The 21,396-nt window shown below is 38.4% G+C and overlaps 1 protein-coding gene across 1 annotated transcript in view; it reads left to right on the top strand.

The window, feature by feature from the left end:
- Positions 1–17,310, top strand: part of LOC139443001 (muscarinic acetylcholine receptor M1-like) — a 78,637-nt gene extending 61,327 nt beyond the window's left edge. Inside the window, exons 2-3 of the mRNA XM_071223928.1 lie at positions 1,962–4,244; positions 16,687–17,310. Of these exons, the coding sequence (XP_071080029.1) occupies positions 2,204–4,244; positions 16,687–16,862 (2,217 nt within the window). The 5' untranslated portion in view covers positions 1,962–2,203 and the 3' untranslated portion in view covers positions 16,863–17,310. The remainder of the gene's footprint in view (positions 1–1,961; positions 4,245–16,686) is intronic.
- The last annotated feature ends 4,086 nt before the right edge of the window (positions 17,311–21,396 follow it).

Here is a 21,396-nt window from a genome sequence, read left to right as displayed (position 1 = left end):
ATATGATCCTCCTCCATGTGTCAAACGCTCGGATACGTAACATGGTGTTAACATATGTTCTGTATTATCTTGCTCACAGTTTGTTTTTCACCCGCAGGTAATGGCAGTAAGCAACTAATAATATTAACAACGCTTCTAAAGTGTTATCATTTAGTGAGGCCGCGAGGTATTAGCGAGATCCTACTTGAGAGCACTCACGGTTAAACCGGATAAGGCCAGCCAACATGTTATTAAATACCACGCACATTTAGTTATTGTTTGGATTTTTGTTAATACGATGTTATTGAAAATCCTTATACTTAGGATATGTAATTATCAATTTATAAACAAATGCTCATCGGATATGTGAAATTTGATATAATCGCTTTAACTTAGCGACTACAAATGCAGCTTAAAGAATTGAAATGGAGGAATAATAAAAGAACAAATCACATGTATTATACATGTGTGTCTTGATTATAATATTTGTGTATTAATATAGATGTCATTATCTTCCGAAATGGTGAAACGGTTGAGACCCACATCCCTTCTGGCTTTCCTTTGACCGTAAGCTGACTCGACGTGCCACAACTGGAATACTGTACCAAGCGGTGTTAAAACCAATTCAGTCACTCACTTTTATGAAACGTGTCATGTATTTGACACGCAAAATCGATCTATGCTTCGTCTACTGTAGACATTATGCAAGCGTTAAGTGTCCTCCGCGTCATGTAATTTCATTACATTATGTCTTCGACAAGTCTTAGAAACTGTACAAAGAAGTGCCGGGAGCGCATGTTCGTTAGTCACATCAAAGGAACCTGTATGTTCAAGGTACTAGCTACGTATGCGTAAATAACCCACTCAGCCACCGAATTCTGATCATGCATGAAGCGCTTGAATGAGGTTTGTTTTGCAAAACCTTCCTTATTTCTGAAAGATCAGGGATAGATAAGGTTTAGCTGAACGTTCGTTTTACAGGTCACATGTCAACATGATTAGGGCTGTTTTGATTACTATAAATCGATATCTCGTGGCATGATATGTCATTATTCTACATAATGTACGTTTTGGCTACTCAGGCGTTGATTGAAGGTAGTTCGTTCTGAAAGTCAGTTACTGTATATTCTATCGTAAGACTGACAAAATGAATGAAATGGTGCGGAAGCCTAAATGGAAATGACTACCGTTGCTTTACAGGAATCTTTGTAGATTATACTCAAAGTAGGATCTTGCAAGACGTAAGGGTTTGATATTTTCATCTGCACATGTCATGCGCCAAATCTTTTGTAAGCATATGCATTAGGCAACTGGGTGAAAAGTAGCTAATAAAGGTGAAGCCGGTCCTGTGTGTATTAAACAACAATTGCCATTTGAACTCATTAGGCTTTATATTCAATGAAAAGGCAGGTATACTGACAGAGACTTGATGTAATTTGATTTTGGTATTCGTTATGTGAGGCCAGGTCCATCGGTCAACAGTATAACGTCAGTATAACAGCAGTTTACCCAAATGAACCAGTTGTTCAAAGCGTGCTAGTAACTGATTGACATATTCATTGGAACATAGCGCTGTAACTCTGCGGCAGCATAGACAAATGTTCTGTATACACAATGTGGTGAAGAAGGACTAGGTGATGAATATGAGAACTGTTGGAACAATCTAGTGAGTTAACTGTGATAGGACTGGAGAACTTGTTTGTTACTTCAGAGAAACTGAACACTCTATATATATCTTCAACATTTTTATGAATTCTGTAAGATTTATTAATACGCATAAACAATAAAATGAACTTTTTTCATCACATGGAAAAGTAAAAACATAATCGAAAAGGATAAAAAATCAATTTATCATTATTGCTTGTGACATTTCTGATATACAGATCACACTATATTAAAACATGACAGCTTTAGTGATAAATTAGACACGGAAATATGATGTAATAATGAATAATCGATTTTGATTAATTTCTGGATTGCAGATTCCGTATGTCATCCGGACGCCGGCAGTCAGCAGTAAATGAGAGCCCATCGCCCAGTGCAGTAAGGGACTTGCTCTGTCGACCGAGTAGCGAGATTATCGGCTGTGCCCGCAAGACTGTCGGACCGACCAACCAACAGCTCGATGTTCCAGCGTTCATGCTCTACTCGGAGGGTATCAGCTCCTCGGAACTAGTGCCTCGCTCTTCGCTGTCCGGCATCGAGTGATAGCTATGTGCGGACAATGGAACACTCTAACAGGACTACCTACGATGTGTCATCCATGCCAGGTAGGAATGCTGGCAATACCGACAACGGAACAACGGACAGCAGCTATACGACGGATTTATCTGTCAACACTGAGGTGCCGGTCAGCGAGATTTCTCTCAGTACGGAGTTTTTCAATACGACAAAAGTTTTTCAAAGTTTGGATGCGTATGTTAACACAAGTGCCCCACTGGAAACCAGTACTGTGTCGGAGTTTCTTAACTTCACGGAATCTTTTACACAATGGAATACGACAGCCACAACTATAAGCGACAACTTCACGTTTGATTACTATAATTCAACTAATTTCACCGATCCATCAAACTCGACAGCAACCGGGCCGTTGTTTAGCACCCTAGAGGTGGTTGTGATCTCTATCGTGGTGTCAGTTCTATGTGTGTTGACGGCGGGAGGTAACCTGCTTGTCATCATAGCTTTTAAGGTGGAAAAACAACTACAAACTGTCAGTAATTATTTCCTTTTAAGTTTGGCTGTGGCAGACTTTACCATCGGTGTCGTCTCCATGCCTTTTTATACTGTCTATCTTGTGATGGGGTACTGGCCACTGGGCCCCGAGATGTGTGACATATGGTTGTCTCTGGACTATACCATGAGCAATGCCTCCGTAGCCAATCTCATCATCATCAGTTTTGATAGGTATCTTTCCGTGACAAGGCCTCTCACCTATCGCGCCAACAGGACCTCCAGAAAGGCCTTGACAATGATATTCTGTGCTTGGGTCATATCAGCAATGATGTGGACTCCATGGATATTTGCTTGGCCCTATATCGAGGGGCAGAGGACCGTTCAGTATAATGACTGTTATATTCAGTTTTTGAAAACAAATAAATACCTCACGATCATAACAGCAGCACTGGCATTTTATATTCCCGTGTCCATCATGGTGATTCTGTATTATAGGATTTTTCTTGAAACCCAGAAAAGACAGAAGGATCTTCCTAAGCTCCAGGCTGCTAAGAGATATTACGGCAGCAAAAAGTCCACCATATCCAGTGACGAGGAGGGTTACTCAAGTGTCAGTGAAAAACGAAGTCATTCATCCCCTGAGCTTCAAGACATAGAGGAGTATTCTCGGAGGACTGAAAGAACTTCGTGTAGGAGTAAATTGTTGTCGTGTCTCAAAATAGATAGAGACTCGGATTACATAGAGGAATCCAGTACAAGTGACCCTCCAGCTTCGCCGGGGAATTCTAACGTGGTGACAACATCAACCACCAGTGCTGGTCAAAGTATTCTCCGGGCCAATTTTCCATCACGGTTCCGACAAAATAGTGCTAGCAATAGTTTAGCTTTAAACCGGACCCCTAAAACAGACGGTGTGAGCTGCAGTGGATCAATGATCCCTTTACTTCCGGTGGAGACTCCTTCCCCATTCCCCTCACCTGGTCCTCCGCCTCCCTATGACATCACTACATCATTTTCCCGCCAAAACAGAGCGCCGTCTGCCCCACCTCTGCACGAAACAGACCAAGACTGTGCAACAGACGACAGAAAGGAGACATTGTACACTGTCCTGATAAAGCTTCCACGGGACGATTCAACGGACTCGGAGAACAAACCATCTATACGAATGATACCCGATAGCGATGCTGATAGTATTTGTGAGTTGACGCCTTCTGTGCCACGCCACATTGATAGCGATTCTAGTGACGGCAGCCAAGCGGACAACTCCGACGACCTTGACCGAGACAGGGGATTACCTCCCCTTCCACCACCGAAAGGAACCCCTGCCTTGGGAAGGCGGGCTCAAAGCAATGATCAAACTAGACATGCTATGCAGCAACGCATGGCAATGAAAGTAGCCAACAAAGTTCGGAAGCAACGAGCACGGCACAAAATGCATTCAAAACGCCACGAACGGAGACAGGATCAAAAAGCGGCTAAAACGCTGACCGCCATTTTGTTGGCTTTCATAGTAACGTGGACGCCCTATAACATCTTTGCTGTCATCATGGTTTTCTGCAATGGATGTATAGATGAGACTCTATATGCCATTGGTAAGATTAACTTTTATTTTTCACACTGGCATAAGATAATTTTTGGTTTGGGTTTTGGAAGCTTAAAGGCCATTTCTAACATGAAAGGTTTTTCGAGAATAATTTCTAAGCTTACTCAATTCATCTATGGGGTTTTGTCAAAAGGTTCTTTTGGAATACAAAATGCGAAGTACATTTCAATGTTGTATAATCATGAAACATATACCTAAGTTGTTTTCGATTCATCCATTCTATGATATTGGCCCTTGTGTGTCTAAAAGCTGAAAGTATTACATTTTCCTTTTCAGATAAAGGGTATTGTTTTCGTTACGTCATGGCACACATACCCATATTGATATTATGTTATTACAAACTTTTACATTATTTGTTATACATTCTAGGATCTAGCTATGACTATGATTGATAAGGAAATGTTTATGTATCTTATCTGGTAATGAAGTTTCCATAACGCCTCCGTTCTACAGCGCCACCTGTGTGCTATTACATTTTCAGTCTCACTTAATATTTGCAAGAGTGCCTTGCAAATATTATAAGTCGTCGATTAATATCTTTGACATTTGACCTTTTTAAATATTTGATTAAGCTGAGTAATCAGAAACTATACTTGACGCACATGTATATGGAGCGTCAGATATGATCAAAGCAACACGGGGTTTGAGGAGAAGCCTTACAACAAACAAAAGCCTAAAGCACCTCGTCGATATGATTTGCAGCCATCACAAAGGGAATATGTAGTATCAGACCATAGTGTGTAAATTTGCAGTAAGAATACATGGCTAAATATTGTAAATATGATTTTAGAACGAGCCATAAAATATCTGATATTTCTTATACATTTTATAACAAAAGCATGCATCATGTCTACAAAGTGAAACTTTATTATCACCTGTCCTTTACTCTCTTAATCATAATTCATCTCAACATATATGGATGACCATCTCATTCGTTAACTGGTATTCGTTTCTGGCAGATTCATACTGAGGTCTAATATTTGAGTTGAAACAGATGGATAGGACACATTCATAATGAACATGGTTATATCGGTTCTAACCCGTAAACACAATGGCAATAGATCTTTCCTGATTATCCAGTGAAGCAGATACGGTCTTGTTTGAATCAGTGTCAAGTTGTAGTCCTTTCATTCAGCCACGGCATGCGTGCTCGGGTCATAGTAACACAGGGTTTGGCTGATATTCCAGGATGTAATGAAAGCTGCCAAATAGGCCCTAATCTACATCTTGCTGACACTGTCTATATGGATACTCCTTAGAGCAATATCCTTTGTCATGATCTGCACTTGCCTTATCTTTGACGCGTATTTCAAACTGAAATCTAAATCTATGAAGCCAGGACCATGAAGGTTGCAACGAATGTCCATGTGATAAGAAAAAAAATGCATGCTGAAATACTCGTGTTCTGTCCAGAAGCATTGATTGCATAAGGTATGCTCTGTATGTAACTGTTGAACATTCAAATTAAAGGACGTCAGCTCAATAGAACCGTATTTTCAGTCATGAGCTTTTCTGACCAAGAGCCCCATGAAAGCCATCACCATGACTTTTGTGGCCTTATTCGACCCTAATATCCACTACTTTACAAACGGCACTGGCAAATTCGTGGATCCTTCTATCCTTCTATTCTCTGTACCACACTAAGGAAAAACAAGTTCAGCCATCGTTTCGAGTTACATAGAAATCACATGGAAATTATTATATTTTGTCCTTTGACAGTACAAGTTCGTTAGGTACTTCACTGCCTCTACCATTCACAAAACCTACGCCTGTGATTAATCTGTTTCTGGATTCGAATCCCGATTCGTCCCGATTCTATTTCTTGGTTAACAGCACCATACTGAAGTAGAAAACGTCTGAGTCATGCATCACTTCTGGCTTTCCTCCCAGTTTAAGTTAACAGGCAGTGATATAACTGGAATACTATTCAAAGCGGCGTTAGACTCAACTCACTCACTCAACAATGTTGTGTTGCACCCCCTCAAATGAAATGTGGTCTGCCCTTTAAAAGGAATAAGTACCGAGCCTGGGTCAAAGAGTGACATTACATTTAACGTGGAAGCGTCAATGTACAACTCCAAGTGCTCAGTAGGTATTCTTATTTCACCAGTCCATTTTAGTATAGGCTGTTCTTCGATATTATCTCTAACATAACATGACCTTAAACTCTGGAATGAATCTTTCCTTTACATTTCATGATCTTACATAAAAGATTGTATCACTCACCCGTTTATAGGTACCTGGATCATGGTTGTGTCGTTGGCTCAGTGCAGTCATTATGTTACGTACATTGATATTGCAGTGGTTCTACGATTCCATCGGTAACATTTAACCTTAGCATCACTGTCTAGGACTAGACTAACTGTTGGTGTAAAGTTAGTTTTCTTCTTGTCTAATGTGTAACATATCTTCTTTTCACGTATACCATGCAAAAATCATCTTTATGTCATCCCTGGGATAGTCATTGTGTTATGTTTCGGCTTCAAGAGCAACCACATCGACTAGCTGGAGTGCATTCCTTATATAGTAGGTGACGTAATAGTACATTCCACAACTGGATAAAGCACATTACCTGTATTATCTAGTTGAATAAAGCTCTTTTCATATATTACCCAACTGGATAAAGGTCCTTTTGTATATCACCAAGCTGCATAAAGCACATTTCACATTTATTACCCAACTTGATAAAGTGTATTTCTTATGATACCTTCCTTGAGCGCATTCCCTATATTACCCAGCTGGATGAAACCCATTCCTTAAATCACCCATCTGAATGAAGTACATTCCCTTTATTACCAAGCTGGATAATATGCATTCTCTATATTCCCATCAGGATTAACCCGTTCCTTATATTACCTATCTGAATGATATGCATTCTCTATATTAGCCATCTGGATTAACCCGTTCCGTATATTATCTATCTGAATAATAATTATGCATTCTCTATATTAACCCTCTGGAATAACCCGTCCCGTATATTACCTATCTGAATAAGGTGCATTCTCAAATATTACCTATCTGAAAAAAATGCATTCCCTGTATTACCCAGCTGGATTAAACCCATTCCCTATATTACCCAGCTGGATAAAGCACATCCCCTATACTAACCATCTGATAAAGCACATTCCTTATAATATCCATCTAGGTAGTGGATGTTTTATATTCCCCTGTAACTACCATGCAGTGACCACTGATTTACCTAAAGACGTAATCCGTGAAGACTCGGGGTAGAATAGGTCTTCAGCACTCCATGCGTGCTGTAAAAGGTGACTATGCTTGTCGTAAGAGGCGACTAACGGGATCGGGTGGTCAGGCTCGCTGACTTGGTTGATGCATGTCATCGTATTTCAGTTGCGTAGATCGATGCTCATGATGTCAATTACTGGATTGTCTGGTCCAGGCTTGATTATTTACAGACCGCCGTCATGTAGCTTGGATATTGCCAAGTGCCGAGTGCGGCAGTAAACAACAAACAAACAAACCTAAAGATGACAATGCCTTCATGCTCTCATTGACATACCAATGTAATCATATAGACCTGGGTTTACTTTTTAGTGACAAACATGCAATCATTTAAAATGTCGTATTCACGTAACAATATTTATGCAACCTGCATTACTAGTGAGTCACATAGTGCTTATGTCATTACAGTGATAATGTCAGGTCAACCTTAACAATACCGCCAGTTCACAAAGGCACATTTACATTCAAGATCTCTTCGGAAAAGTCATAAATATGCGCACCATACGTTAACGAGAACAAGGCTAGATACATTGGCAGCACTCAAAAGTTTGAATAAAGTCCTCCAACATCGATTTATACAACTACCAACTCAAATTTTATCATGTATGCCAATCGAACAGGTAATGACGTACACGAGGCTCCTCTATTAACAAGACCTATTTAAAAGCTAGTGTTTTGTAAACTCCTTGCATGACATTCAGCTTATGGCATGGTTTGGCAGTCATGATAACTATGCAACCCTTAAAAGTCCAACGATACCCAGAAAGGTGGACAATATATCTTACTTTACTTACGTTTAAACAACCATTGTCATATGATGTGAAATTTGATTTCGCTTCCTGATTGGTTAAAAATGCTTTCGTGATTTAACTATTATTTGAAACATTTTAGCTGTAAAACGTAGGACTCACCAAGCGTGTGGCCATGTCAGATGATAAACGATCCTCCTGTGCAATAAAATATCCCTGGGTTTTTCAGAATATGAACGTTTTATCGTTTTATGCAAAGGATTGCAGTCTAATTTGTGTATCCTTGGGGAACGAACCGGTAACAATGTTTGAGATAAGGGATGTGAGCATGTTAGAAGCACTAACGATAATGCTACCTTTTTTATTTAAGGGCAATTATAAATAATGATAATTTCTACGGTGATATTAAAATGAGGATGTAACTAGAAGTATCAACGCTACAAGTCTCTTAAAATAGAGTTTAAGATATACACAACAAAGCCTCGCAAGCTATAAGGCAAATATATTGAGTGCGCAAGTTTGGCTTTGAACAATATTGCAGTAGTCACGGCATGTCAACTTGATGTGGGAGGATAACCCGAAGTGATACAGATCTTTGACGATATCACTTTGGTGAAACCTACGAGCATGGCTAACAAACGTGTAACATCATAAACTGAATATGGAATTCCTAGGACTAAACCGAATTTGGACGTATGTCCTTTTTCATATACACTCACGCATAGATAATTGATACAGAAGTCACCAGGGTCATATATAGGAATACAGACCCAATATGGTTAATATTATGTGAAAAGTAACTGATACACGTTTAATCTATTGAATAGAATGGACAATATACTGTAGTGACATTGTACACAGGTTCTAGGCTGTGATGAACATGCGGCTTTACAGTAATTTGTCATGAAGCATTTACCATGCGCGAGTCTATTTAGGTCGGGCCGGTTGAAAATAGCTTTAATCAATCTTATCGTTTGGACTTTAATTAAACTTGCCGGAGTAGACACGAACTTACTTTCAGGGCAGCGTGTCACGAGTGGAAGCAATAAGTAATTGACTACTTTATCACCAAGACCACCTTCCTTTGTTAATCTTGTCAACAGAAAGGTTATCATTCATGTACACCTAAATAATAATAAATTAAATAATCGCTACAGTGAATAAAACTAATAACACCTATGTGATAAAGAATAATTTAAAGTTTAGTTTCATGTTCGTAACGATGAGATATCTTATCAGATAGCGATAGGGGATATTTGATTCAGAAAGTCGGGTTGGATCAGCTGCGTTTTGATCACCAAATATTATTCACGTGATGTGACTGAAATTTATCATAGCTGCCGTTTGTACCGATTTCTGGAACAAATGTTCACAACGTATACACATACTCACCGGATCACTTCTGTCTGTTACCTTTGGGTTGCTTTGTCAACATGGTTGAACTTCAAGACATGTATAGGTTTAGAAATGTTTGCCTCCTGAATAGAATAAACGGAACCTCAGCGCTTGATATTGCTGCACAGACAGTTTGTCAAAGAACACAATACAAGACAAATACAAATATTATATATGTACCTAAAGGCATTAAAATACGGAAGTGAAATTGGGATTTTTCTGTCAGTCAAATACCTGTCAAGATTCGCGTGTGCCTTCTCAGATCAACTCTTTCATCCTTTGCAGGGAGATTAACGTTGACTTTGCTGCCACCAACTTTCTGAGGCAAATAGTTTCAGGAAACGTTTGATTACTCCTATTTTGGGTATAATCCCCTGGCAAGCCTTTTCCCCTTTTGATGTGAAAGTCACGACTTAGGCAGCAAGACGAACAGTGACAATTACACAGCTACTAATTCCCATGATGTTCTGGGTAGATTGCGTAATACACCAGGGTGATATTTATCCAGATATGTCTCCGAGGTGTGGTAGTAAAAGAGACGTAATAAAGCGCAGTGGACATTCTGAATGTTTTGGAAAGGAAGAGATAAGGTCATACTTAAATTTACAGGAAGCAAAGCGGTACACTTGGGATTGGTCCTTTGTAAGAAAACCATTTCGAAGTTTGTGGTTCGTAGGTTAACATATTTCAAGGGTACCATTGGGAAGTATCTGATCTACCTTTCCGAGAGCCAGAATAATAATAATAATAATAATAATAATAATAATAATAATAATAGACTTGTCACGTTACCTTCGTTACGAACCGCTGGATACTCTTAAGAATGGATACAACACACATAAATATATGTGACTATTGTATCAGGACTATTCGTCATTGTTATTTGTGTTTAAAGAGTTGGTTCATGAAACCGAGGACCCAGGTTTGATTCCAACCATGGGTACTAGGCAACCCATTGCTGGTGTATCCCCCACCCGCTCCCCACCTTAATACGGCTACAATACTGCTAAAACCGACATAAAACCATACTGGATTATGTGATGAATGTTTTATTGTATTTGCTACGGTGAGGTTCTCAGTGTTGATGGGATCAGTATTATTTTGATGCACCACTATCAAATATTGCTGCATTGCGTTTAAAAGCAGGGTAGAACATATACCCTTTAAGTTTTCGATTTACTATATTACCGGCTGTGCCATGGGCACATTGGAGAAATATTAGAGCAACACCTGCTGGTCTGTGTCTGGAGTCTGCTTCTGTCTTACCAGGTGACAGGTACGTTCAATAATAATATTGACCTGTATGTAAATAATACATATGTGGTGATGATAGGCTATAAGTATGCGCACGGTGTCTTGGGTTATAACTAAGCTCTTATATAGATATATCTTGTGCGTGTGAAGTGCCGCTTGAGCTTAATTATTAATACAAATATTGGATTACCTATTTCCATGGCTGGACACGTCTCGGCACTTCGATTATAAAGCTTCTATGCAGCTTGCATTATGTATGTTGAGGCTTATTGTTATACGCGCCCCTTGGACAAATACAATCTTTATTTTTTCTGACTACATGTATGTCATGATATCAATGATGAAATTAGTTTGTAATTCTTAAAATCTTATAATTGACGTATTGTGCTTACCATGCACAATTGTTTGCGTTGGGTGTTACGCGTAGGTAATCAGAATGGGTAGGTTCTTTATGTGATAAAAGGTTCACTATTTTTGTAACTTAAGGGTACTTTGCGTTGCGTAGCCTAGTTGCTATGTACGGTACAAGGTTCCCCATTTGTGTTATACCTAAGGCTACTTCGGGTGGGTAACCACATAGTTAAAGATTTGCGATACAAAAATACTCAATAGATACGTTTCTTCTTTCACATCTCAAATTTACTTATTCATTACTCTAACTAAAAGTGAAACAGCAATGTGATAATTGTTCACTTTCTGGTTGACAAGAGGTTGTATCTTCTCTCTCTCAAACTACCTGGATTGTGATGGCAGCATTATCCTGCTCAGCCTGCAGTATCTTAATGAATTTGTACAGATTTGGATGCCACCCCTCCAGATAATTTGTTGGCGTCGACGTGACATATATCGTGACATATTTGGTGTCCATGGTGGTTGGACACCCTCTGTGGGAACATTTCCAATGAATAGAAGTTTGACGTCTGGTCTTAATCATTAACTTGTATTCGTCAAAAACCAAGTACCCTTCTTAGCATTGGGAATTTCATCAATGAATTTGCAATGCAAATATATAATAATTGTTCCTATTGAATTCAACTACACCCGGAATAAACTGGAAATCAACCTGCGCATTTGCCACGGTAATCCGTGCAACGAAACAATCTGAGGCGGAAGCATGCAGAGTGGACAGCACGTCAAACACCCGGAACCCGTTTAAACAGTAAAGGGAAACCCCTGAGTGGCGGAATATTTCGTTTGTAGGGCGTTTTCGGCTGTCGTTTTTCATCGTTCGTTTTACGGTGTTTCCCTTTTTCAAATTTAAGTTTTGCCAAGTTTTTGTGATTAAGTATTCCCTAAAGTATTAATATCATGGTCGCTTTGTTGCTTTAAATGGTATAGGGTTCACCAAATGTGTTGCTTAAGGGCAGCTTCTATTTCATGTACATGATTCACCAATGTTAAGTTGTTTTTATAAAGACGCACCAGATTGGGTATAGTACACATTAAAGCATCACTCGCCAGATCATCGATAGATTATTTTTTTTGAAAACGGATCCATCTTCTGCGTGTGTATTTCAGCATTTATGACAGTGCTGGAAATAGAGAAGGTGAATCTATGCATTCGTATGTCTTATGTATGATGTTTCGGGAAATAACATGCGATGAATTCATCGTACGCGTCTACGTGCATTTCAAGCTGTATGACATATCGGGAAATATCATAAGATGAATCGATCATCAACCTGTAGTTCATGTAATATTTAATCTGGGAAATAGCACAAGATTAAAACCCGTTGTCTACGTATAATACATGTATGCCAATTGAGGAAAAACCATATTAAGATGAATCCATAAATACGAGTATTTCACCATGTAAGACGTTTCGGGGAAAATTATCAGAGTGAGTTAGTTTGGTTTAGCACCGTCATCGAAAACAACATATTGTCACTGAACCTCCTTGAAACAAGTAATTATGCTTTAGACTTTTGATAAAAATCTGTCTGGCATAAAATGTACATTGTCGCAATGTATTCAAAATACGTTTAGGCTCATAGTCATAATTATAAAAAAATCTGGTTTTGCAGCGCCAGCTGAAAACTGTCTTATCGCCAAACAAAATCCCAGGCAGCTCCAAGAATATCACATTGTCGGTCTCTAAGTTCAATACACAGTCTTCACGCATTTCATGTGTTAGTGAGTGAGTTTGATTTTATGACGCTTTCAGCAATATTCCAGAAATATTATGACGGTGGACACCAGAAATGGGCTTCACACATTGTACCCATGTCGGGAATCGAATCCGGGTCTTCGGCGTGACGAGCGCCCCTCATGTGTGAAGTGTAGCGTTATAATGTTTAATCCATCGCATACATTAATTTCATGTATGACGTTTTCGGAAATTAAAAGTTTAATCATTCATCTAACGTGTAATCAACATGTATGACGTTTGGGGAGTTAGCATTAGGTTCATCAGTCGTCTACGTGTATTTCAACATGTGTGACGTTTTGGGAAATATCATAAGTGTAATCAGTCATCTAACGTGTATTCAACATGCATAAGTTTAATCCATAGGTTACGTAGACAATGAATTACAGTCTTATGTTATTTCGCGAAACGTGATACATGAAATACCCATATTCATGGATTCATTTTCAATATATTTTCTGAAACGTCATACATGACATACTTGTCGATGATGGATTTATCTTATGATATTTCCCGAATCATCATAAATGTTGCATAACACATATTGATTATGCTATTTCCCCAAATGTCATGCATGAAATACACATAGACAACGATTTTTTATCTTATGCTATTTCCCGAAATGCCTGTAGTCGAAGGATTTTCTTCTAACGCTATTTTCCGTGAGGTCATACACATTGAAATACACGTGAAGGGTGGATTAAACTCCCACTCAAGTTTAATTCATGTTTGACAGAGGGGCGGTGGGGTATCCTAGTAATGAAATGGCTCGTCACGCCGACGACACAGGTTCGATTCTCCACATGAAATAATAGCAGCATGAAAAAAAGGTCAGGACGCACTTACTTCACAGACAATAACGCCACGCCCATTTACCATGTTGTGACAACAAGTACAGACGTTGTGAGAGCAGCATTTGCCAGCAATGCCTTGCACAAGTCACAGCAGTATGCAATTGATTGTGGTGTACTTGGGATAGTGAACGCTGGCAACGTGCAAAATGATTTCATAGTGCATATGTTAGTCATAAACAGTCTATAGAGTGCACTAGGGCACGAGAATTGTCCCTTGCATCTTGAAATCTAATTGCCAGTCAAAAGAATAATATGGCTGTTTCAGATGCAGTTACAGTTTCAGATGGTAGATGGAACACGTTCCATAAAGATTTTCTTTTTATGAAGATGGACTGGTTGATTAAATATGATGTTTTGCGTGTCTGTTGCGGCAATTCCATGTCGTTTATTGACTAAAGGCAGCAGTTACGTATGGCTTTAAGCCGAAATATGAACTGGGGGATATTGCACGAGTGTCTAGGAAAATGATAAACTGAAATAGTCGATGATACACTAACTGGGATAGTGCAGCATCATGTATTAAATCTAGTCACTTGATTGAAAAATGATGTTATTTCAAGATCTGAGGAAGTAACAAGATTAACTTTTTGATGTTGCAAATATGACAAAGTGACCATATTTTCCTCTGGAAATTATTACTGTTTCTTGTAAAAAAACTATCGAGAAGTTTTAATTGCTTACAGAAATTCATGCTATGTGAGAGTATCCTGTACCAGTCTACCTGTGTGAATGTTAGGTTGCTGTATTGGGCTTGGAGAACATTGGTGGCAGTTGGATACCAGTTTCATCCAAATTTGCAATTATATAGCCCCTGTAGCTATGCAGGGGGGGGAAGCTTTCATTTAACTAGATTTCTCGAAGATTGCTAAAGTTAGAATAGCAGGAGTGAGTGAGTTTGACATAGCGGCCTTTTTTAACATTATTTCAGTTTGATATGGGTGGAAGCCCGAAGTGATGAAAACTATAGTATACTTTCCCACTTTGGTTAAATACAGGAACATGATTATGGTGCTTACAAACCAAGAAACATGAATATGGCGAATCTGGAAATCAAACCCACGATCACGCCCGTGGGACTCGCGCTACCCTTACAAGCGAATGATGGCGCCTGAGGCCAATGCATAATTTGGCAATATTCTGAGACATATTTATATATTTCCAATATGGTATATTGCTAGTATATTTTGTTTGTTGTGATACGATATTTATCGCGCTAAATAGGTTCGAAATAGTTGTAGTGTGTACAATGTAATGAACAGTCTAGTCTTCAAACGATCTGATTTTATATGATTTGCAAATCAAATACTTTTGCGTCAAGGCTTGTATAACACGACCCTCTGTTTCTACGTACATGTATACCTTTCGTTAAATCCAGACATAATCGTACCAAGATGTCTGAAACAGCTGTTTCACATGTAATGCCAAGTTAGGCTTCCCCCGTCGGCTGTACAGAAGTTTCATATTGATTTAGGCGTTAACAAGCATTCACCCACTCATGCGCTCGTATTGTACCATGAACGTCAACTATCATCTGCAGCAGTCGGTACAGCATCAGAAAAAAACATGCTAACGGAAGGCCCACATGAAATCGTAAACATATTAAAGCATGAACATTAATATTTCCATCCCTGATAAATGTTGCAATATATAACAGTAACATAACACGATGCTTGTTAAATATTGGACTTGACAAATACAAGCTTTCTTTTGTGTAACCCCTCACAATTATGGAGGCTAATCACCCCACATTCAGCGAAGCGCCCTCAACTATCGTCTCCTGTTCTGGATGTTTGGACGCAATCTCAAACCCAATGACCGTGTAATTACCTTCTCCAGTCGATAGCAGAAACTCTGAAACCAATTGAGACATCCATCGGTGTACACTGGCCTCCTTGAGTTTCCCATGTTGATTCCTCCGGAATCTGCCAATATGTCCACATATCCGTTGCCACTAATAAAAGGTTTGATGTGTAGTCAATATATGTACAATTCATCTGTATGTTATGATGAACACAGACTCGTAGGAAACACGAGGTCAATGTAATGAGCATACAATAGCCATCATAATAATAGTTCAAGGAAAAGGTAAATCGAGATTTTAAAGGGGTAAAAATGTTGGAGAGATGTGTGGTGGTACTATCAACAAAGCACGTAATTCCTGAATTATGAGTTATGTTTTATGCCATTGTGAAGGATTTGGAATTGATTAGTTGTTCATATTACCAAACGATTTAAAGGTTTTGAATACAAAGTCATTTTGCTTTTAGGAGTTAGTGAATTAGGTGGACATAACGCCGCCATGATCAGTATGCCAAGTATTTCATATAGCAGAGAATGAATCCAGAGTTTACTTGTTTTTCAAAATAAATGACGTTTCAGGAAACAGCAGAAGGTGAATCCATGAATGTGTGTATTTCAACATGTTTAACTTTTTGTAAAAATCGTAAGATGAATCCATAAGGTACTTGCATTTCAAGATGTATGACGTTTCGGGTAATAACACAAGATGATTCCACCGTCTACGAGTATTTCAGCTTGTATGACGTTTCGGGAAATCATCTTAACATGGCAAGAAAAACCAAACCGACACAGGTCAAATATTGTTTTCCACTTCTAACACACAAAACTGCCTCTGGTTTTAAGATACAAAGAAAATTACAATTTAAGTCTTGCTTCCTGTAATTTGTAATTTATCAAGCACCGCTACTTCATTACATGTTCTGAATTCGTGTCGTCATTTTTTTAAATGATGGTGATTTTTAATGAGTTTTCTTTCCTTTCATTTCACAGGTTACTGGTTGTGTTACATCAACAGCACCATCAATCCACTATGTTACGCACTATGTAACGTCAACTTCCGCCGCGCGTTCTGGAAGATCCTTACGTGTCGGTGTGTTCCAAAACGAGGCTCCATTCATCAAATGATGATCGCACCCATCCACGCAACCAAGTTCATTCCAAGATGAAAGTGAACAGGAAGTCGTCTGGTTTTAAAACGTCTTGCCATTGGCTCATTATGTGGTTGCCATGGTGCACAATGAAGGTCACATGACCAATGTCTTCCCACCGAGAAGTCAAGGAAACAGTCTGGAAAGTTGAAGGTCTCTTGACATGTCCATGAAGAAAGGGTGATAACTCTTACATTCAGGAGGTATTTAACCGTTCTACACCTGAAAGTTGTTGGGTAATTTACCGGGGACGTCAGTTGTGGATGGCGCCCTTTAAGAAATAAGGCAATTTGTTGTTTTTGTAGTTGCGGTGTAACAACACAAATTTAAAGCAATCAATTTTATATAACAACATTGTAAGACACCGGCAAATTTTTATTGTCTGGTGCTGGACTTGGAATGCATGTTTTGTGAGACTGCACAGTGTGAGCTTAATGTGTGACTGAGCTGAATATAAGTATACATATCCACCTGCAATGTAGTCATCACAATCACAGTTAGTGCAAATATGATATATGATTTTATGCCATGTTTTCATTTTCAAAATATGTTGCAATAATTGGTATAGTTTTTCCACAAAAGTGCTAATAAAGTCACATTTGAAATGGCTTACAATGAAGTTTGCCATTGTTGTATATACAGAGCTCAGTCGGGCACAGTAGTGCTTTTCTACAGTTTTGTATCTGAATCGATATTTTGTGTCTCCAAAAATGCAATACATGTACAGGTTTATCAATGTTTTTTCCTTATAACCCTAATTTTATGATTTGTTCAAAACTGGGAAATATCTCATTTCTATTTCATTCCTACACTGATATCTGATGGGTATACTTCACATTGGACAAAGTAGGAAAACCTCAAAATTGTGTTTGGTAATAATAATCGATTGCTTCACATTCAATGTACTTGTTGGCCAGCATAGCTTCTTCAATACTGTGTTGGAGGCATTATTGTAAACAATCATGTGAAAATGAATATGATTCATAGTCATCACCTTTTCTGTGACGAAGGAGTATTTTCTCTAGACAAAGGCGTATTTTGAAACAATTTCAACAAATAGATATAAGAGTGTATTTGATATATTTTGTCTTCATATTCATAGTTGCAATATAGAGCTATAAAGACGAACCGGTACAAGTATTACAAAATATTGCCAAAAGCTGTGTAAGATATTGTGCATATTATCTGCAATACAGATTAATAGTCATATTTGTCTAATTTTGCAGTTTCTTTACATCATTATGGGTGTATACGGAATTCCATATTAACACTGCTCAGTACAGAATGGAAAACATAAGCATTAGTTATGTGTTTTTTATTGGTTGCAGACAAGCGATATTTAAAAGGTGTTTGGAAGTGGGCGGATAGCCCGAAAAACATTTTGATGAAACGTTTCATGAATACTCCATCAATAGAAGTGATTCCATAGTGTGACATTGGTCACACTTTTGGTATATTGATTGTTATTATCTGTTATGTGACTTTCAGATAAAACGTATTAAGATCAGGAGCAATGTTTCAAAGGTAAATTTTGATTTCCCAGGTGAGCTTAGTTTAATCATAATTTAAAATAATTTCAATAATGACAAGATAACATTATCATAATAATAGTAATACCACGAGGCAAAAAGAGAGTCTCCACCGTGTTAAAAAATAACGATTACTTTGAATTTTTACCGCCCCCTCCCGCTACACACTCCATTCGCCTGAAATATCATAATGTGCAGTTATCCATTTACGATGTTATGAGTATGCTGCGAGTATGTGTTTAGTTAAATATATATACACTCATATATAAATATATATTAATAAATGGGAGAATATTTGACCATGAGAAGTGAGTCATTTTGAACAGCGAGAATTGTCACCGCATATATAGCATCATGTTCATGGTCAACAATAAAACTTTTACAATGATGTTTGGTTACTGTTTTCATTATTTTCAGTATGAAGAGAAGTGGCGCTACCGTACGATTGCTTCTTTCCGGAGTCACGTCCTTTGATTCGCTGACAATATATATTGTTGTATAAAGAATTAAATGCTTACTGTTAGAAAAGGTAGTCAAATATCATGAGTACTAAAGCAGTTCAACGATAAATGAAACAAGCAATGGTATGCGTGGAGGATAAAATCGCTTCCATAACAGGGTAACACGGACTATAATAATTTATATGTGTCTGATTTTTCATCAGTGGGAAAATATATATTTGTGGCCTATGATGTTGTCATTATTGCTGCAAAACGTCCTGCATTTAAACGTAAAATATCGCATACACCATGAAAACTAATATGGTCAGTTCAGTTGAGTGTGAACATTTGAAGCCCAACTCACCTGTCCTTCTTGAAAAATTTGTTGGTACCATTTTCAGGATACTCATATGTTCTTATAGACATGAATTTGAGCTGAGTTCAAAAAATTGTCTAAAATGTTAATAATGTGGCATCAATGGCATCACACCACTTTTAATTTCACATTAAATCTCCTTCACACTGTCGATTAACATCTTGTCTATAAAATTATAATGAAACGTGATTACAAAGTCAATTGCCTCCTAATGACGCCTTGAAGAGTTATCTGCCCTCTGTTCAGCCTTCATCTCGTGCTCTTGTAATTCTATTACGCTCAGTAATCCATAGGCCACGACTTTGTCTCCGCATCCTTGCAATATGTGCAGAAGCATCTGATCCACGTGGATGGCCGTAAGGTACAATTAATCTCCTTTTACGTGGGATGTAATCAAATTTGGACATTGGTTAACTCCTACAAGGTGTAGACTAATTTCAGTTAATTTGGACGTGCCTGTTCTTTAGTATGTCAGTACAGACAATGCTGGGATATTATGGGCGTTTACAAGGGATGGATGTAACGTTCATTGTCTTCATCTGAATCATGTGAAATGAGTATCTGTTTGCAGGTGGACAGTGCAGGTGCAGGAAACATTATGTGCAATTACTACAGCACCTTGCTTTGTATGTATCAGTCCTTGAATGTGTGGCTTAAAAGTCAAAGTTGGGCATAACGTTGCTATATCTAAAAATGGCAATTCATTTTAGGAGACCTGCATTTATTTCATTAACAGATATGTAAAATGTATTCACGTTTTTTGAGGCCCTCAGTGATATTCTAGCTACATGACAGCGACCAATAAATACTTGATCCTGGACCAGACAAACAAGAAAGTATATGAACATGTTATATACATGTATCATACACATGAAATACTTTCATCTATTATATGTTTCTTTGATGAAGCAGTGACACTACATCCTATCTAAGTGTGTGTGTATGTGTGTGTAAGTGTGTGTTTTTGTGTGTGGAGGGAGGTACATGAATATGTTATATACATTTATAATGTGCATAGTCACGACAATTTCGATCAAACCCTTCATCTATGTTTCTTTCGAGAAGAAGTGACACAACATATGCAGTGAGGTCAGCGCATTGTAATAATTCACCGTCTTCTGGTCATCCCCAATCAAGAAGAAACGTCAATAGTATATCAAGGTGAAATACCTACAGTAAGCATATAACACAAATACAGTTCAGATTTCCAATCATACACAGGTGTATATGTGGATATGGGCACTGGTATCCAAGTACGATGAACTATACAAACAATGTACTTTCAGTTCATCTCCGTTCAGTATACATATTGCGTATTAAACGATCAACATTAAGGGGTTATGTTAGATTTGCTGGTGTTCTTCATCGGATCCAAATGAAATTCCTGTGATCGAGTATTCATTAACCCAATCCCACCCCCACCCACCCGAACCCCCCCCCACCCACACACATACACCCCCCCCCCCCCCCCACACACACACACACACACACACCACCACCACACACGCACACGCACATGCTTCCCAAGCTTGACCACGAAATGTTGTTCGACATTGAAACTTACCAAAGTTTCACAGCATGGGCTCCCTACACACTACGTGATGTCTCCCAGTTGTCAGACAGACACTCCGCAATGCTACGACGCCATGATACAATGAATAACGTCACATACTTCCTTGATAACTGACAACTCATGTTTTGCAGCATGTGGAAAAATCGAAGTTGTTCTTATCAGTATTAATCAAATTTAAGATTTAATCATTTTCGTATCCATTTCGGCAAGGCCGAATTGCACGTTTTGTTTGAAATTTGGGATTATGAAAAATAATGTTAAAAAAGAATATGCATATGCAGTGAAAAGTTTATAAGTGAGAAGTGACAATTTTGTTCAAATAATCAGATCTATCATATACTCCAAAAACAGGTTTTCATGGTAACATTTTGAGTGAGTGTGGTTTTACGACGCTCTTAGCATTATTCCAGCAATATCACGGCGGGTGACACCGGAAATGGGCTTCACACATTGTACCCATGTGGGGAATCGAACCCTGGTCTTCTGCGTGACAAACGACTGCGTTAACCATTAGAAATCCCCAACCGTCCTTTAATATGTTGAAATAATCGCCAAGACCAGATATATTTCAAGCATACATATGTAATCAAACATCTTTCATTATGATGATGACTAAAGACAACATATATGCTGA

The sequence above is a fragment of the Haliotis cracherodii genome, unplaced genomic scaffold, assembly GCF_022045235.1.
Source record: "Haliotis cracherodii isolate W230 unplaced genomic scaffold, xgHalCrac1.p SCAF_5, whole genome shotgun sequence".
NCBI classification, from domain to species: domain Eukaryota; kingdom Metazoa; phylum Mollusca; class Gastropoda; order Lepetellida; family Haliotidae; genus Haliotis; species Haliotis cracherodii.
This window is presented reverse-complemented; position numbering and strand designations above follow the sequence as displayed.